This window comes from Episyrphus balteatus, chromosome 3 (assembly GCF_945859705.1).
Source record: "Episyrphus balteatus chromosome 3, idEpiBalt1.1, whole genome shotgun sequence".
Classification (NCBI taxonomy): Eukaryota; Metazoa; Arthropoda; class Insecta; order Diptera; family Syrphidae; genus Episyrphus; species Episyrphus balteatus.
The window spans coordinates 127,323,916-127,351,168 of record NC_079136.1 but is presented as its reverse complement, the minus strand read 5'-3'; the positions used below and the strand labels follow the sequence as shown (position 1 = coordinate 127,351,168).

Genomic DNA, 27,253 nt, shown 5'->3' with positions numbered 1-27,253 from the left:
AGGAAAAGTATCCAACCCAAAATTTTGCTTCTATAAAGCTTTACAGAACTTACAGTATATTTTGTAAAGCTTTATGGAAGTAAAATAGTTAATCGGGCACATCTTAATTAGAAAATGGCAGTGTTTTCTTAATTTTCTTTTTTTCTCTTTTGAATTTTAATTGTATCTTACGAAAATAATCAAAAACTTTAAATCTTCCATCAAAATAAACAAAAAATTATAAAAAAAAAAACACTTAAAATCGGCCGCTACTGTTTGCATGTTTCTGCGCATGCTGTGAATTTTCATTCATAAAATCTGCCTCAATGGATGAATGCACTTGTTGCTCGTAATGTTGTGACTGACTTTCTTCTTCTTCATAACAGACATCATCATGGCTATTGTTGTCACTGTTAATAGCATTACATACTCCCCCACCATTGTTGTCGCTTACAGTTTTGGGTGGAATGTAGAACCACCATGCGCCAAAGAAAAACAAAACCGATGATATTTTTCCAGTGAGTGCAAGAATCCACATTGACCTGGTATATTGAAATGAAATTAATGTAAATAAACAACCTGTTGATGATTACCACATTCTCACCTGCTCATGCTGTTGTTATCATAAACAAGACATGCACCATGTTCTTCACAAGTTTCCTTCCATAAAATGCATGTTTCATCAATAAGCGATCCAAAAATCAGAGGTGCAGGAATTGTACCCAAAAGACGAACTTTAATCCACTGAATACCCAAAGCAAACGAGCGTTGTTCATCTTGAACACATCTGAAGAAAAAACACAGAATTAGGCCAGCCATAGGGGACATATTAAGGGCCTGTTTTGTTTACCTCAATGTTGCTGCTAGTGCAGGCATCGTTGCCAGAAACGTAAAAAGCATCAGAATAAAACAGAAAAAGACAAAATACCATAAATGTGAGCAGCCTGATTCACACATTGTATTTATAGCTTCATAAGTTGCATTTTCCGGTGCCTTAATACAGTCACAGTCTAGATAGATTTTTGATTCACCAAAAGCCCGTTCTTGCTGACAGCCAGCATGACAGGGGCTAAAGTACATTACCCCATCTGATCCACAAATCGGATCATAATTCATTCGACTACAATGACAGCCACTATTACATGTGTCCTCCAATTGAAATGCATAGTCCATATTGCCATTTGACGTTTCAATACCGTTATATGCCGATGTTACCCCAGCAAAACTTAAATTCTTGCATGACAACAAGAAACTCATAGTAAAAAATGCCGAAATCGTTGTTGCTATTAAACACATTCGAATTATACCCGCACAAGCTAAATCGAATTTCTTTATCAAATATCCTCCCAAAAATGTACCACCGCCACCTGCTGGCACAACAATAATTCCCATTATCAATGCTGACCAAATTGGTGAAATACTAAATTGATTTTCAATTTCTTTGGGTAAAAATGCAGAAAATCCAGCTATAACAAGACCCTCTGAGGCTCCAGCTAAATTAAGAAAGAAAAATGTTGGATTTCGAAGAAGTGATAATAAGGCTTTTGGAAGTTCCCGTAGTTTGGTGAAACTTTGATTGTCTTTTTCAGATGATTTTCCATTATAAGCTTCGGATACTCTTTCTAGTTTGATTTCTTCAGAACCAGGAAGTGATTTAGGATAACCAAAAATTGGAATTGATAGTAAAACACAGGCGAGAGCAGCAAAGAAGAAGCCAATCCACCAAGCACCTATCCATACTTTGCTGAGACTTGTCAAACCCAATCTGAAAGTACATTCAAGAAAAATTACATAAGTTCATGGTTCAAATTTTGGAATAAGAACCAAAGAATCAGAAAAGTTTGTAAAAAATTGGGTGGAAGGGTGTTTTTTGCGGAAAAGATAAAAAATTGTTAGTGGAATATAATGATATGACACATGTTTTTAGGGTATTTTTTTATGCTGAATTTAATAACATTATAATAAAGTTAGTACGATTGCTCTTAAAGAAGTTATTGTCAATAAAAAAACATAAGTGCTTGTTTTTTTACTTTAACAGGTAAAATATAACCGAAACCCATGTGAAAAACATGATACAATTCGGTATGAAGGTTTAAGATAAAGCAGAAACAAGAAATACCTACATAAAGTTTAAGGGGTTTTTTTTTTTTTTTTTGAGGGGTTGAGATATGTGTAAGAAAGGTATCATAACAGCTAACATAAACTTTCCTAATTTTTAAACTTTGTCAAAAAGTTTTGTTTGTAGAACTAAGAATCTACATAGTCTACAAAATTATCTTGAGTGAAAGGGTGTTTTTTTTTTTTTTAAGAAATGAAGAAATTCGGAATTGGAACCGAAAAACTGGGACAAAAATGTTACACCAATGAAAATTGGTACAAATGTTTCATTTATAACAAAAACCAAGAATCTAAGCAGTCTTTAAAAATATTTCGGGTGAAAGGGTGTTTTTTTTTTAGGAAATAAGGAAAATCCGCGATAAATTCAAAGTTATAAAAGGTACCCTAACGAAATTTATTAAAAATGTTGTCTTTCTCATGGGAACTACGAATAAAATAAGTTTTCATGTGAAAGGGTGTTTTTTTAGGTACATATAGAGAAAATTTGGGTACATTTAAAAAACTATGTAATAATATTGGTATCGTATTGAAATTCAGCAATTATGTTACTTTTGAGACTGTAAACAAGAATCTAAAGTGTCTATAAGAATATCATGGCTAAAAGGGTGTTTTTTTTTAGTGAAAACATTGATTGATGGGTCACCCTAATGAAATTTGGTTAAAAAGTTGCATTTGGTATAGAAATCAAGAATAAAGAGTTTTTATAAAAATAAATTAGTTGAAAGGGTGTTTTTTTTTTCTACTATAAAATCAAATGCTGTTGGAACTGACGGAATTCCCATTAAATTTCTGAAACTAATTTTTCCAGCGTTCGGCAAACATTTTCTTTTTCTCATTAATTCTGTTCTTACAACTTCAAAATTTCCTTCGGGTTGGAAAACGGCTAGAATATGTCCAGTGCCGAAGAACAAAAAGCCTGTTCTACCTTCAGATTTTCGGCCTATTAGTATTCTGCCAGCACTCTCCAAGGTATGTGAAAGAGTTATAAAGGATCAACTTTTGAAAAATAATTTTATATCTAATAATTTTTTCAAGAACCAGTCCGGTTTTCGCAAGGGATACAGTACGACTTCAGCCATAACTAATATAACGGATAATATAAGACAAAATTTAGATAAGAAAATGGTATCTATTCTTCTCCTTCTCGATTTTAGTAAAGCCTTCGATAGTGTGGATCATAACATTCTCTGTCTTAAACTTAAGAAACTGTTTCGTTTCTCTACGATGGCATGTAATCTTATATTTTCCTTTCTTAATGGGAGAAGCCAGGCTGTAAACGTGAACATGGAAACTTCGTCATTTTTATCCCTCCACCGGGGCGTTCCCCAGGGATCGATTTTGGGCCCTGTGCTTTTCACAATGTTTGTTAATGATTTGCCTTCGGTTGTTAAACATAGTTCTGTTTTTATATACGCCGACGACGTACAGATGCTACATTCCACTGAGCTGAGTGATCCAAACAGGTGTGTAACAGAACTTTCTTTCGATTTTGATATGGTACTTAACTGGGCCAAGGAAAATTCTTTGGTTTTAAACGCTGGAAAATCAAAATCTATTGTTTTCAGAACCTCTTTGAATCCAGTTTCATTAAATTTGCTGAATCTTGATGGCAATATAATTCCATATGAAAATAGCGTTAAGGTACTAGGTTTCTATTTGGATGAAAAATTATCATGGGAATTTCATGTAAACAGCTTAATCAGAAAAATTACTTTCACATTAAGAAAACTATATTCGATAAGCGATTATTTACCTCTCAAGGTTCGCTGGAAGTTATGCAAGGCCCTCGTTTTTCCATTCTTACTCTATGGCTGTGAAGTTTATAGTGGCTGCAATTTGAGTTTACTTAATAAACTTAAACTTTGCTTTAACTCTGCTGTGAGGTATGTTTTTAAAAAAAGAAGGTTTGATCATATTAGTGAACTTGTAACTAAGTTTCTTGGCTTATCTTTTGAAAATTTTATTAAAATGCGTTCAATGATTTTAATTTTTAAAACTATTAAAACTAAAACTCCTTCATATATCTTCAACAGCATTACGTTTAGCGCACTTCGACTTCATCCAACGAATATTAATACAGCTCCACATAGAACTAACATTATGGCGCGTTCCTTCATGGTGCGTTCTGCCAAATTATGGAACTCTTTGCCTGATCATATCAGAAATATTTCTAAATCAATTAATGTTTTTAAAAAAGATATTAGTCTGTTCCTCCAAGACACCCACAATAATTGAATTTGCTTTTTCTTGGCATATCTACATCTTTGGCTAAAACAAGTTTTTTTTGCTATTTTATTCCTTTATTTTTTTTTTTTTTTTTTTTTAATATACTTCTAAAAATTTTGAATTGAATTGATAAATTAGGGCTAAGCAAGCATGAGCGATTATAATTTAATTTATTATACAGTATATTTTATAAAGCAAAAGTTGTACATGAATTTTTTTTGAATTTTTTATACCTATGTATACATTTCTTTTGCTATTCATATAATAATTAACTTTAGTTTATAATACATTTTTTTTTGTATTTAAGTCGAACTTTTTACATTAACTTAGTGACCTCTTTGATGATCTGTAAAGGTCCTAGGTTGCGTTTTAGATCTCAATAAAAAAAAAAAAAAAAAAATAAAATCTATAAATTGGTCCCAAAATGCCAATGATTCATTTATTTTTTGTTTCGATGACAAATTGAACGTTTATACTTAAGTCTTGCAGTCAAAACCATATTCATTCCTTAATCCTTGATAAAAAAAACGAAAAAATTCAATTAAATGAAATGAGAATCTCTTATCTTAAACAAAAAAAAAAATGTTCTATGTTTTGGTTTGCATATATCCCTTTTATTTCGCAATGAAATGTATTTTTTCTACGTCATTAGATTATCCTTGCCGCCATTTAAGTACCCTCTGCAGGATTTTCTACAAATATTTACAAATAACTAAACGTGAACCCCCCAGATGATCCTTTATATTATTTTATACAAGAATATACACCATATACGCTCCAGGAAAGAAAAGAAAATATTCCTCCTATTTTACAGGTGGAAATGTGTAAAAATACCTAAGGATCACCATAGCAATAAATAAAAGAAGGATGACTGCGCGAAGCTGCTCCCTCAATATACACCAAGCATTCCAAAAAAAAAAACAAAAAAAAAACAACAAAAACTGCCGCGCTAATGTGTTATTATTTTCAGTCACCCTCTGTGCATGTTATCCTTCTAGAATAAGAAATTCCTGTTGCATTATACAATAACAACAAAGACAACAAACAACGAGGTGTTTCCTATGAGATTGCTAGCCTCCTGGTGGATGGATATAGCAGCTATAAGCTTAGTTGGTTGACACGGTTTATTATTACCACAGATGAGATTTAGCTTTTTTTTCATAATAAATTTCTCTAGAAACCATACCTATTCTTACCAGTGTTTTATTAATAGATATGTATATGACATATAAATGTCCTTCTTTTTATTTAAGCAAGAACAGACAACAGAGATCATGTTGTAAAAAATGTGTAGTGGATTTGTATTTCATTTATTTCAATTAATTTTAAGAAAATGACAAATTGACTCAACTTACGTTGCTGAATCAACTGTTAAGAAATCCGTGTAGATTTGTAAAAGTTGTCCACCCAGAACATATCCAATAGCAGGGCCAATTACAGCCATGGTGTAGTAGATTCCTGTAGGAAGAAAAAAAAAGAAAAGAACAGAAAAAAAAATGAGATTGCTTAAATATAGAGAACTGTTTTAATATTATAAATGTTTTTGTCTATTATAGAAACGCTGCTGATGGCCAACCATGCCAATATTTTGTCAGAAAAAGGGAGGTTAAATGGGACTTTTTTTTAACTGACTTGTTTTGTAATGGAAGTTCTATTATGTTGGGATTTGCAAGGATTTATGAGACAACTAAGTAAATTGAGCGTACGAGTATAATCGTATGAAGACTTTTTATAACATGCGTCCTAATAATAAAAAAAAAAGATAATAAAATAAGTAAGTCATCTAAATAATGTGAATGTGTAAGGCTCATCGACTTTTCTCCACACTAGATTGAATGATAACTGTGAAGACTGAAAATCGAAAAAGGGGTTCAAAACATAGGATTTTGGAGTGACTGTTCTTTGCTACCCTTGAAGCTACGATAAAACCCGCTAAAGCATAGTAACGTACAGACAGATCGAGGTACGAAATTTGGTACAGATGATTTTTTCGTAATTTTCAAGGTTGGAACTTGTACCTCCCATACAAATTTTACGAGTTGTGGCATTTTATTGAAAATGGCTCTAACGTTTTTCTAACAAAAGCTCATTGCTCAAAAAATAGGCTTTGCCATTTTTTTCGAAAACTGATATTTTGGTTTTTTACGTACGTGTATTTCGTTGATGGCTTAAACGATTTTCTTTAAACTTTACAGACATCATTCTGAATTACTCTATGTATTCAAATTTTCAGAAAAATTGGAACAAAAGAAATATTTTTTTTTTTTGAAAATACCTACCTAATTTTTTTTTCAATTTTTTCTGGTATCGAACAAAATCGATAAAAATGTCCAACGGTTAGCTAATATTTTAATGTACTTTGAACAATAAGAGCAAGTTCCTGCGATCCAGTCGTGCATTTTATTTATTTCAGCTTTATCAATTGCTTGTATCAATTTCAAACGTAATTGGTCACTGTGGCGTATGCGTAACATTTTTTTTTTTTAATTTTGAATTATAATGATTTGATTAAAAAAAATAATGAAACCTCTTCGAATTTGTAGATTATTTTGTAATAGTCTAAGTAATATTGATTTCAGTCAAAATTTTGTCAAGAAAGTGATGGTCTTTAAGGATAAAAAAAAATATTTTGATTGCAAATAACTCAGTTAATAGAGCTTGAAAAGACCTTTCTTTTGATATCTAACTCGAAGGATTTGAATTAAATTTTTGAAAAACGCATTTTTTAGACCAGGGATTTTTATTGAAAATCCTTGAGCAAATTAGTTTTAACGTAAGTTCCTATTCTCTCAGAACGACCCCGCAATTTCATCAAGCTCTTCATAGAACTGATTATGGCAAAAATGAACCGATTACGAGAATGTTAAGGAATGTTAATAAAAATTGTAATATTTTTGATTGTAATAACAGCAAGATCACACAGAAAAACCTACTATATGGTATTTCATAGCCCTCTTGGACCTAAAGATTAGTAAAGATTAGTAAATAGTGAAATAGTAAAAGAGAAACTGAAACTGGACTTTTTATTTTTTTACTGATCTAACAAGTGCTTAAGCATGCTTTTTTATTTTATTTATTGTTTTTTTTTCTACACTTTTTTAATTTTTTTACTTATTTTTAAATTTTAACTTTATTTAATACTTTATTTTAATTTTTTTTCTATATGGTTGTATGTTTCCCCATGCTCCCATATAGATACATATTTATTTTTACATTTTGTATCTGCTTGTAATAAGCAGCCCCGCTCTTATCTCGTGTTTATTTTTTTTCTTCAAAAAACTCTAATTTAAGTGCCGATATGACTAGCCACCGCAAGTGCCATCATACTCGGTGTAAATGGACCCCAGCGCGTGCGGTATCTGGGGGGGAAAGAGGCGTGGGATAATTTAATAAAAAGAAAAAAAAAATAGATTTATGATTTTTGTACCTAAAAGATAGGTCTGTTCACCCTGAACTCATATCTTAAAACCAAAACTTGTTTCGAAGCTTGAGTCCGAAGATATCTGCACTAAAAATTCTTTACAAAACTTCTTATTCCCAAAGTTTTCCAATCACAATTTCAATTGATATTGACACTTTGAATCCACAATCCGGAAATTAATCTCCATTACTTGCTAATTGGATTATATATTTGACTAAAGCGACAGGTCGCAATGAAAACCCTTTACCCATATTTAACCATATCTTCTTTTGTTTTTTTTTTTTTTTAAATCAATAAAACCCATCTTACACCCAACAAAACCAATCTTGTCCCGTTTCGTTGCTTGGTCTCTTCCAGAATCCCTTTTTTGACTTAATAATAATCCCCGTCAATGTGCTATGGTTTTATGAGATAACATTTTAAATTTATTGTGGTTTTGAACTCCTCTGCTAGGATCGAATCAAGTTGTCTAGGTAAACAAAAACTACCCTTTTTATTTTTAATAAAGACAAAAGAAAATGCGTCGCCCGAAACAAATCCTTTGCCACATCGAGATCGACCCAACATCATATACAGCAAACCATCCCCATTTTTGCTAATAAATTGTAAATCTCTTTCCAATTGTTTACTACTCCGATATGTCCCTCACACTCTCCAAAGTATTGTCTATAAAATTTAAGCTCCAATCGCAATTGTCTGACAAGAGACAATAAATTTTCACAAAAACCTCTGTTCCCTCTAATATCTCCTTTTTTGCTCCATGGCGTGTCGGTTGTTCTTATCTGGAAGTATATAACTTTCTATTCCAACTAAAAGAAGAACCACCAAGAAGACATGCAGAAAAGACTCAATGCAAAAAGGCGAATGATATTTAACTAGGTCACCAAGATATTGGATGTAAACAAGAATCCTTCGATTCGAACACCCCCAACTAGCACTACCGAATGAGAAAGATCTTTGTCATTTTACAAAACTAAATAGAGAGAACTTTGGGGTTGTCGTCTTTTGCTTTGTGAAAACTTTCCCTTTCTGACAAAAAAAATTTATATCGGCATCTAATAACATCTTGTTTGATTACATTTTGGTATTTGATATTGAACCATCAGCCCAGCCACCGTTATAGATACACTACTAAAGGATACGGATGGATGATTGATGATGACGAAGGATTTTATTTATCCAAGCCCCAGACGTTTAACAAAATCAAAACCCTGCCTCTCTTCATATTGAAAATGTACTATAAACTGTGCGGAACGGAAGAAAACGCTTACTTCTATTTTATTATTTGTTTTGAAACTTTACAAAGTGAAAACAATATAAATAAAGTGATATCAGAGACCTCTTTTGTAGACATTTTCTCTTACCTAAGTAAACGGATGACATTTTCTTGGAGACATTTTCATCGATATATGTAACGCCAAGTGTAAACAATGGTGAAGCACCAGCGCCATGTAATAGTTGTGCAGCAAAAAAGAACCAAACACTCCATGAAAGATTCTCCTTTTCCAACGAATTCGATGTAAATTCTTCATTGCAATACTAAATAAGGAGAAAGTATTTAAAATTTGAATCAAACGGAACTTTTGTGAGTTTAAGACGGTGTTCGCATTGGACTCATTTTGACGAATTTGTGTTGCTTCCTCATTCCAGAATTTTTTTTTTTAATTTGTGGAATCTTTTTAAAACATTCTTTTTGAGTTCAATGTGAACACCGCCTTAAGCATTTATACTAACGTCAACGGTTGAATTTCTGTCATTTTGACAGGTGTTATCTTCGGCAAATGTAGCTTTATAAGAACTTGCTATAAAGTGTGGTAATGCAAATACTATTGACCCGAAACCCATTAGAATTATGCCCCATGCTATCCAGCGAGGTTTTGAAGCTCCAATACGACCACCAAAGTAGGAAACGGGAACAAGACATATGAAAGATGCAATGTCATAGCCACTGGCAACAAGTCCTGTCTGACGGGAGCGTAAGCCAAATCTACGTTCGATTGTTGTGATTGAGATGTTGATGAATCCATTCACTATGAGACCTGTCAAAAAATAATAAAAAAAAAAGGAGTATTATTATTGTGATATGTTGTTGGATATAGTAGTTTATAAATGTGCGTTAAAATGTTGGTTAAGTTTGATTCCAAGATCAAGTTTAATTTTTCTACATATAATTTTTTTTTGGGGGGCTAAAAATATTATTTGAAAGTCATCTAGAACTCAACCTACTTATATCAGCAATTGCCTCTGTAAAGCTTTAAAGAAGCAATTGAAATTTTTCTTTATGTCAGTTGTGATTGTGATCTATACAAGTATATCTTTAGGAGATCAAAGCTTTGGCAATTTTAATGACTCTCACAAGTTGTAACTGTGAAAGAGAATCAGACTGTTAAAATTACTTCTGACAGCTGTCAGTCGTTCTGCATGGTAATATAGACAATATTAACCCAACTTTAAAGACACGCATTTGAATAAATGTTAAATAAGTTAATGTCGTACGAGCTTGTTGATATTTTAATGTAAAACCTACACGAATACAAAAGAATTCACTGATAAAAAAGTTAAGTGATTCACTCTGCGGAACATTCTTGGAAGATTCATTAAATAACTATAAATCATTCATTTGATTCTAACAAAGCCCCCATAATATTAGTCCTCTTCGTCATCAATTTTCAACAAACAAAAAAGAATACCATTAAATCTTCCTTTAATTTGAGACGTGTGACTAACACATTGCTCGTTGCTACCGTTCGTAGCCGACACCACAATTACAAGCAATTATTGAATTTAAAAGAGAGAGACAATCTTTGTTGCGGTCTTTAAAAGACTATACTGTGTTGGATATAGCATACAACCCACCAATGTCAAGAATACCAAAAGTTTTATTTTTTTTTTGTTTTTATTTAACCATTTATGATCAATTTGAATCAAAAGATGGACAAAAAGTAAAATTTATAGAATGAACGAAACCTCTATACCGGTACCGGGTATTCCTAGAAGCGTGATTAAATTGAATAATGTGACGCGTGGGTGGCGTTATCTGAGCACAAAAAACACACAAAATTCTTTTTGTTGGTCATTTGTTTTGGTGCGGATTAACGTAGTCATGGCATAAAGATACCGGAACTATTTCGACCCGCTCGCTGCAAACAATCCGATTAAGCATGTGAAAGTAGTGTTCACACAGCAGGGTGTTTCAGGTTTAAAAGAAAAAAATAACCAAACCAAGAATTGTACTTCTATAAAACCTTACAGAAATGCTCTTTTAGCTTGTGTAAAGCTTTATTGAAGCAATTGTTAGTTGCAAACTCTCGCTATTTATAAGATCTTGGGGATCGTGATTGACGATGCCATGTGTCACACCAAGTTGACAGCAAAGATCTGAATACCCAAGCAGCTGACAATGACAACTACTGATTGTGAATCGTACTTGATTGATTTATTTTTAAAGAAATCGTATTTATTAAAACCCCCTGTACATCCAACATGCGCTCTGGTTTTTTTTTTTTTTATTTTGCGTATTTTGACAGAAAACTCTTGTAAAGCTCAATATGTACGCGCCATACTCGTTTCCAAGAGATTAATTTGCTGACAGCAGAGCGAGCGAACAGAGCGAAAACTCAAGCACACCTTCACTATAAGCCATAAATTCAGATCTGCTAGCCATTTATCTCCTCTATATAAACTCTGATGGGACATTTATTTTTTAAAAATAAATACCAACCTATATAATATTTTATTTTCCGTTTACCAATTGTTGGTCAGTATTTTTTATTTTTTTTTTTTCTCACCAGCAGAGGTCTCAGTGACCAATAAATCAGTGGGTGAAAATGTGATTGATAAGCATGAGCTGTGCATGGATAAAAAGATATTTCTGATAAATTAGACCAACAACGAATGGTCAATATTATCATGAAAAAGGGAGAAATATGGAGAGAGAGAGTGAGATAAAAGAGAAGAGGATAACCTGGTAACTTTGTTTACAAAATAAAAGTTACGGGATGTCCTGCTGGAGGAACATCCAAGCCCGATTATATACACATTTAGTCAGAATATGCGATGAAGAAGGATTCCCCGAACGGGAATGCAGCAATGAAAGGAAATATAGTAAATGTGTGTCATTTGGATGAAAGGCTAGTGTTTAAGCTGTATATGTAAGTGTCCCTTTGGGCAATTTGAAAAGTCAACTGTGATTTAAAGTGGATCGGTGTTGTAAGATAAAAGATGAGATATAACTTTCGTATTGAAAGGCATTTTTCTGGAAATATGAACAAGGGCTGACGATTTTAATGTTTATTTTTTGGAACGAGAGTAATGGACTACTGAGTTGTGAAGTCGATGAAATAGCTACCTTATATTTGGTAGACAAAGAAATTAATTCTATGTTATTTTTCATATTGTTAATGTGTATCAATTTTCCCAGATTTTAGCCCAAAGTTGTTCGAATTCCAAAAAATTATTTATGAAAAAAAAGTAAACAAACAGAACTAATAAATCGAAATTGTTAATTAATTCTAATTCCTCATTTACACGGCTGACAACTTGACAGTATTTTTGTTACAATTTTTTTTTTTTTTTTTTTTTTGGAAACAAATTAAAAGTCAGGCAACTAGATAATGGGAACGTTCAGGAAATATTAGGTACTAAATTTTTTGGGGAATGTCATTTTTTGAACGGAAATTTGAGTAAATTGACTAAATTAGTTTGGATATGATTTTATTGTCAAACTTCGAAATTTACTTAAGAATTTTAAAGATCGCATGGAGCAGACACCAAATTTCACTTTACTTTAATAAATAAATAATATTAATTATAACCGAAAATAAACTTTATACTCGTTGTTCACACAAATAGATTCAATTCTGTTAACGTAATTCTGTAAATAAATGCAATCAGCTGTCATTTTGACAAAAAAAAACTTTCCTAAATTTTTAGGGTAAATTTTCTTGCCAAACTTTCCAGTTAGCTTTCCAATAAAATTACCTAAATTGGAAGAATTTTTTTGTTGACAGTTGACCCATCAGAAACCGAGAAATTACCTAAATATTTAGTGCCTAACGTTTCTGAACCTGCCCAATGAAAACAACTTTGTCAACAACGGGAAAATTTAAGTCTGACAGGTTATGATTTCTATAAAGTTTCCCTCAGGAGCAATTTCCTTTTCTAACTTTTACCATTTTTACAACCTCTTTAGAAGTATATATTATTGTTAGTCTGTAAGCTTAGAACTTACGGAAAGTTGATATTTGCATTTGATTTTGTTTTGCAAATTCAAAAATACATACATAAACATGAAAGTCATGAAAAATGTATTTTTTTAACAAAATGAAATCATAAAAGTACTTAAGTAAAAAGAAATATTTTATGGTTTATATTATTCTTCTGTCAAAAGTGACAGCTTTGATAAAGCTTCATTTTAGCTTCTTTAAGACCTTATAAAGGCATTGTTATAAAATCTTACCGGATCATAACAGAAAAAATATTTTAAAAAGTCTGAAATGTAAGTTGGTTGGAGCTGAAGACCAAATGATCAACCTTAAATAATATAAAAATCTAATAAATGTTCACAAAAGAACATCTTTTTATCTAGTATCTGAAGTATTCCTCAATAAAATTGATTACAATCTCTTAATTGTTACAAGTATCAAGAACCTTTTGGTTATTCCAAATTGCATGAATAAACACAAATGACTAAATGCATACTATTTAAAAGTCACAACAGCATCCCTCATTATCCATCAATCAATCCCTAAACGAAAAATTTCCCAAACAAGGAAACAAATAAAAAAAAAGATAACATAAGTTCAATTTCTTAAACGGCCATCAAAAGCCATCATCAGTAAATCACAAATAAGAAGTTAAATTGTTTTTCGATACCAATCACTTTCCATAACAATCCTCATCTATGTAACAAGGATAATTCTAAAAATTGACATGACAGACAGTCAACCCCTATATGACAAATTTTTTGATCTAAAAATCACTTGACACTGGTGGCTATTAAATTATCGACAATGTAAACATTTTATTTATTTTTTTTTTTTCTTACCCTCATCTCTATTTTGCTAGTGATGTTTGCTTCAACGCTTAGGGAAGGATACCTACTCTTACTTTCTTTTGAAATAACATCCCACTTAAGTTGTTTTAATAGTTGCGATGGGTGATGGTTACAAAAGGCAAACATCCCCGCATTTTTTTTTTTATTGGAATGATGCATGATGGTGTGTGGTCATGTTTTTTTGTTGTCCCATAAAAGGATATTATGCAGAGAAGTCGAAGGGTGGTAGATGATCGACCATTTTGACGCATTGTTACAATAAATTGCTTTTTCAAGTTAAAAATATAAAAAAAAAACCTAGGAAATCAATTTGCGGGGACAAAAACTTATAAGTATTGTCAATTTTCATAAAAAGAAAATGTATCACACCTGCTGGTTATAAAATTATAGACTATTTTGGGGTCAATTATAGCCAGAAATATGGTTTGCAAAAAATATAGAAAATTCTCAACACATGGAATTAATGAAAAGTTAAAGTTGTTCCCACACTTTAATCTCAAAAAAGTTCATGATTTTTGTTTCATCTTTTTCTCTTTTGCGCGCCTCTTCTCAATCTACAAACTAGTATTTTGTAATGTGTATTCGAATCAATTATGTGTCAATTCTGGCGTCCCTCAGGGCAGCCCAATTTTATTTATTTTATTTATAAATGAGTGTTATAACTTCTAAACGGTGACTGGTACAAGAAAACTTTAGAGAACAATTTTTTGTAAAATATGCTCAGCTACAAGTTTGTGGAACATATTTTTTGTCTAAAATCTTTTATTTTCAAGATATACAAATATACACAATTAGCGGCTTAGTGGTAACTTCAGGATTTTTCATGATTGAACTATTTTTTTTTTCTTTTTTTGTTATTGTTCGCCTATTCTAACTGGTTTAATATTTTTAAATGTTTAAGAGCGAGTTCTTAAAACCTCCAAATAATACTTTTAAATGTTGTATTCCTTCTTTTAATCAAAACATTACTTACGTAAGTATTGTTATAAAAGAAAATTGCTTTATCTCTATATCAAATATTTCCTCATATATGTATTTATTTTTTTTTTACAAGGAAAACTCTCAAGAAACCTTTATGTTTTCTTACAAACATTCAATTATAAGAAGAATAGAAAAAATAAAAGTTGATATAATTTATGACAAAAGGGACTAAATTATTTTCCCCTTACATCATAAAAGCAGCCAAGATAATACAATACAAAAAGCTCAGCAAAAATAGGTAGGTATTATGTATAACGAAAAAAAAATAAGAACAAAATTCATACAAATCAACAAGTCACGTATAAGCAGTTAATCATTCCTTGTACTTACGAGCACACCTTCGGATAATAATTTTTGAAAGAAAAAAATAAAACAATTTCGTTGGAATTTATGGCCTCTTTCCACATTTTTTAAGGATATTTTCTTAAAACTTATAAATAGAAATGAAAAAAAATATTCCAGGATTCCGTCTAAACTCCCCTGTTTTTTTTTTTTTTTTTTTTAATTTTTTTGCCAATGAATGCACTTTATGTAAACGCGCTACGTGACATTTGCCGAAGAAGAAGAATTCCTTCTTCATTGCATCATTGAGTAATCGGTGATTTTGTTCAACAAGAGAAAAAGGATATAAGCAAAAGCATTGTGTCTGCCTTCAAGGAGACCACCATCACCAACCAACCCAACCAAAACCAACACCAAACACCCTAACCATAGTATTGTAAAGTGCTTAAGGATGCAAAAAAGCAAAGGCGTTCAATATCCTTTCAATAGTTTTTTTTTACTCTTGAAGGCAAAGATGATACTTTTTGAGAGCGAAGATACTTTTATTTGCGTTTGGATTTTTTTTTTTGTTTTTATTTTTTGCCACTCTTTCTCTGAGGTGAATTGTTATAGCCCGTATTATTGAATGAGAGTTTGAAAAGAAGTTACAAGTTGATTTGCTTTAATCGAGGTGATATGCTACTTAGAGGTTAAAGTTTTTTGGGTCTTCATTATTTCACTCACTGTCTAATGTGGCAGAAATAAAAGGTGTTTTTAGTTTTGTTGAAGATTGCAATGAGAATTGTTTCAAGGAGTTTGAAAGATAATTTGAAACTGTCAAAATACGTGTTGAAGGGTTTTGATAGCTATTCTGCTGATGGTTGACTAAAAATTTTTGGCGAAAGTTGGCATTATAGTAAAGCCAAGGCGAAGAAGACTTCACCATTAGTGGCCTCATGCTTTCTAATTTTAAGTCAAAATTGGTAATATCATAAATCGCAACCCAAACTGGTAAGTCGCAGCCAAAAACTTATAGTTCGCAGCCAGAACTGGTATTAAAATCGTAACCGACACTGTAAATCGTAATCAAAAATGGTAAATCGCTGCCGAAAATGCTAAATTTAAAACTATGCTAAATTTAAACTTGCCAGTCGCAGCTGGAAACTTGTAATTCGCAGCTGAATCTATTAATCGCAACCGATATTAGTAAATCGCAGCCGAAAAAAGGTAAATCGCAATCAAAATCTTGCAAATCGGTGCTGAAAACTTGTAAATCCTAGCTAAAACTGATACATTGAAATCAAAACAAGTATATAGCAACCGAAACTAATAAAACATAGCCAAAAATGGTAAAACGCAGCTGAATCAGCTAAATTTCAACCTAAGATGGTAAATCGCCAAACCGAAAAAGAAAACTTGCAAATTGCAGTTGAAAACTTGTAAATCGCAGCCGAAACTGTTAATCGCAAACGATACTAGTAAATCGCACCTGAATCGTAAATCGCAGCAAAGTGCTAATTTTTAAACAAAGTTGGTAAATCGCAACCGAATCTGGTAAATCGCAACCGAATCTGGATAATCGCAACTGAAATTAGTAAATCGATTAATCGAAGTCGTACAATTAAATCGCTGCCGATCCTGGTTAATCAAAATGAAATCTGGTAAATCGCCTAAGACTAAGATATTGTAGTTTTAGTTAAAGCTGGTAACCAGCCAATTCTCGCCAAAAAAAAGTTGTCCCAAGTTACGAAATCTTTTTCTATTTATGACTTAACTAACTCTTATCCAAGTCAATGTATCGAGCCTGCATGTCACCGAAGAGTATTATCTCAAAAGCCTTAATTGAATGCATAAACGGTAACGTTCATTTATTTAATTTTCTTCATTCTTCAATTTGGATAACATCAAACGTATCATAATTAAATTCGTTTAATTGTCCTTCAGCAAAATTCATGTCAATTATTTAAAATTCTATCACCCTTGGCTTGCACTTTTCTCTATACGCCAGTCAGTCAGCCAGAGAGGGTTTTAAGTTTTCCAAAATGATATGCCTCTCATATCTCTATACCGTTTCAATTACAAGTGTCTTGTCCAACACACATAAATCCTTTTTAAGTTGCGTGCTGAAGCAAAAATGATATCGCACCACCAGCAAGCAGCACCCATGTCCTTCGCAATCCTTTCATTCTTAATACTCTGCGTCTGCTGTTGGCTATATTGTTATTCCAATATTGCTGGGGATTGGGAGAGGAACAAGTCCTTCCCCCTGTGAAAATAACACTTTGATATTTGATCACGTGTCACACAAAATGCATTCACGCACGCAATTCAGTTTCAGTTGGTTCGGTATTCGGTTGGTTCGGTTGTCCTTGGCAGCAATAATATTTTACGAATCGTCCGTGTCGTTGTCGTCAGTCGTCGTCGTCCTAGAGAACCAGTTGATGGTGCGAGGACGAGCAACTCCTAGCAACAGATGCCTGCGTGCATTAATTACTAACGAAATCTCTACACATTTCTCGGTGCAGTGAATCTCGTATCGTATCCCTGATGATATGGGCGATATGTGTAGTAGGGTTTTTTTGAATCCATGGAAATCCATTAAATGGCTCAGCATAAGGTTTCGGGGCTCTCGTTTTGGGATTTAAGTGGTTGCACTTATGGCTGTTGGTGGTGGCACGCGCCTCTCTAGGAAGTATTTTGTTTTTGTTTTTGCTTTTGCCCTTAAAGGACAAAGAAATTTCATATTGCGGTTTTGTTATAATACAAAAATATACATACAATAGGACTTTAGTCGCGCGAAATAATACTAAAGAGTCGTTTTTTTTTACACTCAATGAAAACACAATATTTATTGTGCAGGAAATGAGTTATGTTTTATGGGCTTCAACTCTTATTGTGTTTGTCCTGACGCCCTGGTTCATATAAATAATAATGATAAACGATACCACGTGCAAGTGGTATTAATATTTATAACGTTTCATTTGTGGAATGGAGGCGATTAACTGTGTCCACTGTTGATAATCAGGTGGCTTACATGTAGGTATGTTTTTTTTTTTTTTATTATTCGAAATTTGATTGAAGAATTTTTGTGATATTAAAATTCATATTTAAATATGTGTCAGGAAACATCAGTGTTAAGTTAATTGTATGAATGATGAATTAAAAGGGTATCTGATAACAGTAGTATTTTCAACAAAAGGAATTAAATGGCGCCCAACTAGAGAGCATTTTGAGTTTAAAAACATCTTTATGACACTTTACGACTTTAGACTAATTTAAAAATAACATTCTTTTGTTTCTACCACGAAAATTAAATAATTTTAAATCTAAATATGGCGCCCAATTTGATTTAACATTTTCAGTACATAGTTTAAAAGTTAAAGTATCTTGTTGAAATTGCAAAATACTAAAAAATTACAACAAACCGTCGAAAATGGTAGTTCAGAGATAACTAGTTTTTGTGGAAAGAAGTGTAGTGGTAACATGTACTTTCTTTTCTATCACCCAAAGACGTAAAACTATCTTCTTTTGCGTTTTAACTAAAACAACAAGAAAAGTACATGGTTTAGAAACGAAACATGACATTCAAGAGTATTTTCGTTATTCAACTTTCTTTAATTAAATCAGAGGGGTCGAACTACGGCATACGTTCGTTAACGTATGGTTGCTATGTGTCCCTATCTTTTTCTACTGAATAAATAGAGAGAGCAATAGTCAAAACGTTCACGTATGATCGTAATCGTGTGCGGTGATTCGACCACAGATTCATTTATTCTTATTGTAGGTTATAGGTTTTTTCATCGATTCATTCAAACCATAGCTTAAATGATTTTTATCTATTTGCAAAAATATCGAATCGAATTTCAGTTAAATGTCAAACACAAGCGAAACAGATGAGTCGCAGTTGATACACTGTAAATTTTATCCTTTTTTTCGAAAAATTTATGAACTTATTAAAAATAAAATGTTCAAGATTATAATACCTACTAATTATGTATAAATGTGTCTTAATTTGGCTGCTGCTATAAGACAACAATGAATAAAACTTTTGAACACGTTTTCCAAATTTAAACAGTTGTATTAAGTTCAACAACGTTTATTAATACTACAGTATGACTTTAATAAATTTTGTCAGGGTCTTGTCCTTTTTTTTTTTTTTTTTTTCAAAAACTGTTCCTACGATTGTTATTAGAAATGATAATTATGCTTATTACGTTGTAAAAATCGTCTATTTGAATAATGTAATCTTTTTCGAAAACAAACATATTTTTTATTTAAGAAAAAATTTTTAAGTTATTATTATTTTTGATAATATAACGCGATGGTACTCACAAGAGGAATTTTTTTGCAAAAATGGCATACAACTTTTATAAAAAAAATCTTTATTAAAAAACTAATTTAAAAAAGAGCAGCTGTAACGATTTTGAAAAATAAAAAAAGGTACCTATACACTTTCGTAGGTATGATATTCAACAGTTTTTTTTTATAACTAGAAAATTAAGTAGACGCAACCCAATGCTTTATTTGAATTTTAACAAAGTGAAAATAGATTTTTTTGATAGACTAGTACGTGGCTGAAGCGAAACGAAATTTTCCATACGAAAATAGCACAACGAAATTTTGAACGAAATTCAATTTTTTACTTGCGATATAGGTACTATACAGGGTGTCCCAAAAGTAATGGATCAAACGAAATATGCTGATAGGCCAACTTAAGGGCTCTCAGACTTTGGTAACTTGTTCATCCCAAATCCTTACGGTTTTCAATTTAATGCATTTTTTTTGAAATTTCGAAAAATCCCGACTTGGCAACAGTATTTTGCTTCCTCTGCCCATAATTGATTTTTGTTTTTTACAATTCTTTCACTAAAACATTGCCTAATAATAAAAAATAACTAATTAATCAAAATATTTTTTATTTCATATGCCATTTTGCTGCAAATTAATTAACATTTCCATGTTTTATAAAAACTCAATTTCTTACTTTTATTTAAGAGCATCATCCCGAAAAAAATTTGTATGGTGTGACACTGGTTTATTATTTTAAAAACTTGCCGTGTTATTGCAGTTTTCAAAAATGTAAAAAAGTTTATGAAGTTGAAATTAGAACGAAAGATATTACAACTTGAATACAACAAAACAGGGCTTTTCAGAGAAAAATAACAAAGAAAAATAAACACATTTTCTCGACTGTTGTTTGTTTATTTATTTTTGAATAAAAGACTCGATTTTTGTTTGTTATTTTGCTCTGAAAACCCCTGTTTTGTTGCATTCAAATTGTAATATCTTTCGTTCTAATTTCAACTTTGGAGACTTTTATACATTTTTGAAAACTGCAATAACACGGCAAGTTTTTAAAATAATAAACCAGTGTCACACCATACAAATTTTTTTCGGGATGATGCTCTTAAATAAAAGTAAGAAATTGAGTTTTTATAAAACATGAAACTGTTAATTAATTTGCAGCAAAATGGCATATGAAATAAAAAATATTTTGATTAATTAGTTATTTCTTATTATTAGGCAATTTTTTAGTGAAAGAATTGTAAAAAACAAAAATCAATTATGGGCAGAGGAAGCAAAATACTGTTGCCAAGTCGGGATTTTTCGAAATTTCAAAAAAAATGCATTAAATTGAAAACCGTAAGGATTTGGGATGAACAAGTTACCAAAGTCTGAGAGCCCTTAAGTTGGCCTATTAGCATATTTCGTTTGATCCATTACTTTTGGGACACCCTGTATATCAAGTTATGCATTCGTACAAAAAAAAAAGTTGAGATAACATTTTTCCATGACATTACGATGGTAGACAATGCCAAAAAAGTGGGTCCCGGAAGTCCGTCTGTCTGTCTGTCTGTCTGTCTGTCTGTATTAGGAGCTACAGCCTAAACAGATGGACCGATTAATGTCAAACTTGGTATGTAGCGTTATTTGCCGACTCTCCAGAGGGGTTTTTGGAATTAATTTTTTTGAACCAAAAATAACGGTACTTGTCATATATCGATTTTGGTAAAATTGAAATATCTCAAAAACGGCTCCAACGATTTTGTTTAAAAAATTAAAATGTTAGTTTTAAGCTAAGGTCTATATTTCAATGAAAAAAAATTTTTTTGAAAATCATTATTAACGGTACCTGCCATAGAACCGTTTTTTTCAAATCCGATTATCTCCGAAAGTGCTTCTTCGATTTCAACGAAACTTTTTGTGAAGAAGCATTTATATAATTTAAATATAAACCAAAAATTAAATTTCCAAAAAAATTATTTTTGGATTTTTAAAAAAATTTTGAAATTTTTTTTTTTTGAAAAATCAAATTTTCGAAAACGGGACATTGAATTTTTTTGAAATTTTGTTTTTAGATGTTGATTAGTGATTTCTACAAAATGGCATTACAATTTTATTTTAAAACTTTTTTTCCAAAAAATTATTTATAAAAAATTGTTTTTTTAAAAAACGGCTCTAACGATTTTGAAAATTTTTTTTCTAAAAATGCACGTTAATATATTAATCAAAACTGCATACTTGGTTTGGAGGGCAATTTAATTTCAGATTTTATTTTATTTTTTTTTTAACGAATTTTATTTTTTTTCCAAATTTCTATATAAAAAGTCTTAAAAATTTAAGCAACTTTAACTCCAAGAGCAAGTTCGTGCGACCCAGTCGTGCATTTTATTTTTTATGTTTTTGCTTAAAAACTTACATTATGATATTTTTGAAATAATATTCGATGCCGATGGTACTTATGTTCCTTTTTTTCCATAACATGTTCACTGTTGACTTTGGAAACTTAAAATTTTTTTCGTTTCGCTTCAGCTACATACTAGACTTAAAAGTAAAATTTAAAAAAATACCCAATAACGTCACACGTACACTTGGTTTAAAAAAGAAAATTTAGTAAAATAGCAAAGCAAAGATTTGTTTTAAGGAAGCATTAAATTCGTTCTCTAAAGCCCAATTTATTTTATTCATTCTTTATTAATTTTAAAGTCCACATTTAGAACGAGAAATTTTAAAAATTTGTATGCTATTTGACAGATTTTCATTTTTAATGGTGGTACCTATAATGGAGAGTGAAAAAATTGACCTTAAGTGACTTAAACAACTTGTCTAAAAATTTGAAGCTCCAATCGAGGATTGCTATTGGAACATAACTTTGATTCTTTAAAAATAAATTCACAACATGTTCGCACTGTCTTAATATAATATTTTTCGTGATAATTGGTAGACCTCGAAACTTTTGTATGAAAGGTACACTTTAGGTACATTTTAATAAAAACAAAATTACTCACACAGAAAACTACCTCAATTGATTCCTTATCGAATCGTGAAAACTATATGATTCTACGTCTTCTAGTTTTTGAGAATATTGAAAAATAAAAACAAATAAAAACAAAAAAAAATTTGAAACAAGAAAAATCTGATAAAATAATTTTTCAATTTTCTCAAAAACTAGAAGACGTAGAATCATATAGTTTTCACGGTTCGATAAGGAATCAATTGAGGCAGTTTTCTGTGTGAGTAATTTTTTTTTATTAAAATTCCAATCTGGAAAAAAAAATAGTATAAAATGAGTTTAAAAAAAAAATTTTTCGCCTATTTTTAACTTTGAAATCGATTATTTCAAAAACTTTTGGTTATAATATATTGATTTAAAAATTAGAAATAAATATTCAATTTTGCCTTTCGGAAATGGTATCATTTATTACTGTAAGTGTTGCCGTTGTTTTTTAATAATTTTTTTTTTATTTTGATAATTTTTTTTTAGAAAACTGTCCCTCCCACCTAAATAGGGGGAGATAGACCCCCCTCCCAAAGAAAAAAATGTTTGTAGGTATTCAACTCTACTACAAAAACCCGTTATCAAATCCTGACGTTATCAAATCCTGGCCCAAGTTATCCTACTACTTGCCAAAACAACATTTTTGTTCTATACCTAAAAGTTCGAATTTCTGTATCTGGGTTGAAATCGTAAATTTTTTTTTTCTAAGGAAAATAAATACTATTTTAGAATATATTTTTAAAATAGCATGTTGTTGTGAAAATATATACTTTAATTTGATGTCGAAGTTGGGTAAATGACGAAAAAAATGGAATTTTTGAACTTTGACAGCTTATAAATTCTAGGTGGTTTAACCGAGTTACATGTTTTATACATTGTTCAAAAGGTATATTTATCTCCTATCAGAAACTGTAAAAAAAATCGAAAATGGGTAAAAATTTGACGAAGCTAGATTTTTTTCAATGGGTTTTTGCCCCTAACTCCAGATTTTGGGGGTGTTAGGGACTTTTTAAATACCGTTTCGTAATCAGTGCGACTAGCTCTACAAAACGTGTTATGAATAATTCGATTTCGTTTTCCAAAAATTGATAAAAAAAATTGGTTTTGTTTCTAACCTGAACATTTTGTCAAACAGTTATATTTTTATATTTCAATTGCTTATGTAAATAAAAGTTTAATTTTTTTTTATTTTTGAATTTTATCATATTGAACAAGTAGAAAACTTAACACAATTTTGAGCGAGGTTTAAACTGAAAATATTTTTGCAAATTGGTGTATAAACAACGCATAAACATTTTCGAAGTAAATTTTAAATTTATTTTTTAACAGCAACCAATTGAAAAAGTCATTGAAATTCGTTGTGTCTTAATTTTTTCGTTAAGTATTTACCGACGGCATATTGAAACTAGATTTTTCATAAAAAAATTTTCGTACAAAATATCTTAAAATTATTTTATTTTTGAACATCGTTCGCAAGCCAACTGAATTTCAATGCAATTAATACAAATTTAACAAAAACATTAAAAATCTTTCACACAATTTTTGTTAAACAAAAAGTCCAATTTTCTTTGGGAATATATGTAAATTGTTGCTTTTTGGTTTTCCAAAAAAAAAAACAAGATAGTACAATTTGTTCCAAAAATAATTTCTTCAAAATTTTACATCTTTGTGTTTTTTTTTTTTTGTAATTTTTTTATACATATTTTTCTATGGAAAAATTTCCTACCTTGCATAGCTCCACCCCAGCATAGCCAAAATAATGCCCATTTCGCAGTACAAAAACGTTGTAAAAATTTCGGTTGAAATTTACCCCAACCAAAAACTTTATCACTAAATTTATGTTCACTATTTGTTGTTATTGTTGTTGCTGAAATACCACCGGATGCATCCTTTTCACTATCCAATGATGATGCCACAATACATTTATTATTGTTATTAAAATTTGATCGATTTAAATTATTATGAATATCGAGAATTTTTTTAAATGATTCAGAACCACCATTATTGGTTGTCGTCTTGCAATTTCCATTCATTTCAATAGTAGATGAAGAAGACATTGCGTTGTCTTGTCTTAGAAAAATGAAAACACACAAATAATGATCACTTTTTATCTAATTTAAAGAATTAAATTTTTGCTACAAATTTTCTACGTCAGCATTTGTTATGCAAACAATAAATGATAAATAAATGATTTTTTTTTTTTATTTGAATATCAACCGTCGGTCGGTCAAGTTGTACGACTTCGGTGGCTTGAGAAAAAGGTACCACTAAACTGAACCGAGTTCCTCCAACGTCCAACTAAAACTGAATTCTCAATCCCAATGGTTGTCACCTCGAACTATGGTTCATAGCTTCTGGTTGGATTTTCTAGCGCGAAAACATTTCCCACCCTCAACAATGTCATATAAGAATCTCAAACAACCCCTCTGCTATATGAGGTAGTCATGGCATGGACCGAGACCGAGATGCGGGTTGACTGTTCTGTTAGCAACAGATTTCTGTTAACTATGTTATTTAACAGCGCACGTTTTTTTTTGTGTCGTCGACATTTCAACAAAAAAAAATAAAAGAGGAAATGTAAACAAACAATCTACAACCCCCATCCAGCAGAGTCCATCCCTTGTTTTTGTTCATTTTTTATATGATGACTCGAAACTCACTCCACTCATTAAAATGTGAGTGATATTTTTTGGTGGCCTTCTTTTGGCTTCTCAACGAGTATGAGTATCATCTCTCTGTTTTGTGTTCGGTGGTTCTGTTCGGACTTGGGAACTTAGGTTTTTGCTTGAATTTGAGAGATTGTGAGATTGGGAGGCTCGTCTTTTTTCTGTTTGTGAATCATTTTCATTCATGGATTTGGAACTTATACGGGTTTGTTTATTTTGTTTTTTTTTTTTTTTTGTATTTTTGTTTCCATGTAGTTTTTTTTTATTATTTAAATGGATTCTGCGCTACAGCCATGGGCTAGAATTAATGCATTACCTAGCGACCGTTTTTTTTTTGTTTCTTGATTTGAAAAATGAAAATATGAAATTCTATCTTTTATTTGTATAGTGTTTTGTGTAGATAGGTAGGCATTTTTTGTTTATGAATAGACGCGATAAATGCGGACCACTGTATGCTCCTATTTATTAAATGTTTTTTTTTGAATTAAAGCAGATGCAGGGTCGTGATTATGCACGCGAGTAGGGAATTTCTTATTAGAGGATGAATAAATGGGATTAGGTGTTGAGGGTGTATATCTTTTTGACTATTTTGTTAGGGGTTTAAAACATTTACCTACATAAAAGGAAATGTATGAATTTTAAACAAGTTGCCAAATTCATTGAGTGAGACATCAAAAGAAAGGTCTCTTTAAATTATATTTTTTTTTTTTTTTTTTTTTTTTTGTCCGTGGGTAGGTGTTGAAATCTTCAAAAGATTCTATGAGGACCGGAAAACGCGTGCTCATAGATATGTGGGACTCTTAACCACTAAAACCACCTCCTCCTCCCGATTGCAACTAAGTTCAGATGGAACTTATCTAGCAATTTATCTTTCTCGAAGTTAAGTTCCGTGTTGTAGGTAACTTTCCGATGAAAGTTCCTACTGATGATATTTAAAAATAAATAAATAACTTTTGTTTTAAATTAAATCATTAAGTAATGGTTTAAATTTTTGTTATCAAAAAAATATTTTAAAGGAAGTTAAATAAATAAAATCTCTAAAACATTTAAATTTATATTAATCAATGCCGATATTTCGAAATAAAGGAATTAAATTGAAAAATTTCACTGTACCAAATCGGAAGGTTTAGTCCTTCGCAAACGCCGTACTAAGTTTGTCTCGTCGAGAATTTCTAGTATTGTTCTATTAGTATGTTCGACTAACCGTTTTCGATGTTTTTGGGCAAACGTTTTTATTTCTTCGCGAACCGTGGGGATTCCAAGATCCCTGTGAAGATCTTCGTTTCTTATATACCACGGCGCATTTACAAATGATCTTAATAATTTATTTTCAAAAGTTTGTAATCTATTTAAATTTGTATCGCGTGTACAACCCCAGAGTTGAATACCGTATGTCCAGACAGGCTTTAGTACCTGCTTGTAAACTAATAATTTGTTTTCGATACTTAGTCTAGAATGTTGTCCTAGCAACCAGTACATTTCTCTCAATTTCATATTTAATTGATCACATTTATTTTTAACATGCGCTTTCCATTTTAATTTCGCGTCGAGAGTCATCCCGAGATATTTTGCCTCATTTGCAAATGGGACTTGAGTAGTATTAATAAAAACAGGTAGTCTATTTATTTTCTTATATGTAAAGTCCACGTGGACTGACTTAAATTCGTTAAGCGCTATTCGCCACGTTTTTGTCCATTCATTGACATTGTTAAGGGCATTTTGCAATTTACTTGTCGACTCGTTGATTGTTTTGCCTACTGCAAGTATTGCGGTATCATCAGCAAAAGTAGCTACAATTGTGTTTTCTGTTTGAGGTATATCGCGTGTGAATAGAAGGTACAAAATAGGACCTAAAACACTACCTTGTGGTACCCCAGCCACTATTTCCCTAAAGTCTGAGTAATCATTTCCGTGTCTGACGCGGAAAATTCTGTTCTCTAGATATTCTCTAAGAATGGTAAAGAGTCCTTCAGGTAGGACTTGTCTTAACTTGAATTTGAGGCCCTCGTGCCATACTTTGTCAAAAGCTTGAGATACATCTAAAAAGACCGCTGAACAAATTTTCTTTTCTTCGAGAGCTCTCTCAATGACATCGGTGATTCTATGCACTTGATCTATCGTCGAGTGCTTGTTTCTAAAACCGAACTGGTGTTCAGGTATAAGACCTTTTTCTTCTATTATTGGCTGAAGTCGCTGCAAAAATATTCTCTCGAAAACCTTCGATACTACAGGAAGCAGTGAAATGGGTCTGTATGATTTCTTTTCGT

At 31.4% G+C, this 27,253-nt stretch overlaps 2 protein-coding genes across 3 annotated transcripts in view; one reads left to right on the top strand and one right to left on the bottom strand.

Moving 5' to 3' along the window:
* LOC129913026 (phospholipase A1 member A-like) overlaps nucleotides 1-27,253 on the top strand; it is a 43,352-nt gene that overhangs the window by 8,521 nt on the left and 7,578 nt on the right. The window contains exon 1 of one of the 2 annotated variants that reach the window (XM_055991367.1): nucleotides 22,442-22,555. The exons of the other annotated variant lie outside the window; for it this stretch is intronic. The gene's annotated coding sequence lies outside the window, so the exon portion shown is untranslated. Of the gene's footprint in view, nucleotides 1-22,441; nucleotides 22,556-27,253 lie in introns of those variants that run through there. 2 annotated transcript variants of the gene reach the window in all.
* Nucleotides 236-24,606, bottom strand: LOC129915229 (solute carrier organic anion transporter family member 4A1). Its single transcript, XM_055994708.1, has 7 exons — nucleotides 24,047-24,606; nucleotides 9,479-9,783; nucleotides 9,109-9,283; nucleotides 5,679-5,781; nucleotides 830-1,744; nucleotides 584-766; nucleotides 236-521 (listed from the first exon to the last, which is right to left on the bottom strand). The coding sequence occupies exons 1-7, from the start codon at nucleotides 24,375-24,377 to the stop codon at nucleotides 236-238; spliced, it is 2,298 nt and encodes a 765-aa protein (XP_055850683.1). The 5' UTR covers nucleotides 24,378-24,606.

Coding starts and splice junctions, on each gene's coding strand:
- LOC129915229 (XM_055994708.1), bottom strand. CDS start 24,377: ATGTCTTCTTCATCTACTATTGAAATGAATGGAAATTGCAAGACGACA. Junction 9,284..9,478: donor ACAGAAATTCAACCGTTGAC/GTTAGTATAAAT, acceptor CTCCTTATTTAG/TATTGCAATGAAGAATTTAC. Junction 1,745..5,678: donor TTAACAGTTGATTCAGCAAC/GTAAGTTGAGTC, acceptor ATGTACTTTCAG/ATTGGGTTTGACAAGTCTCA.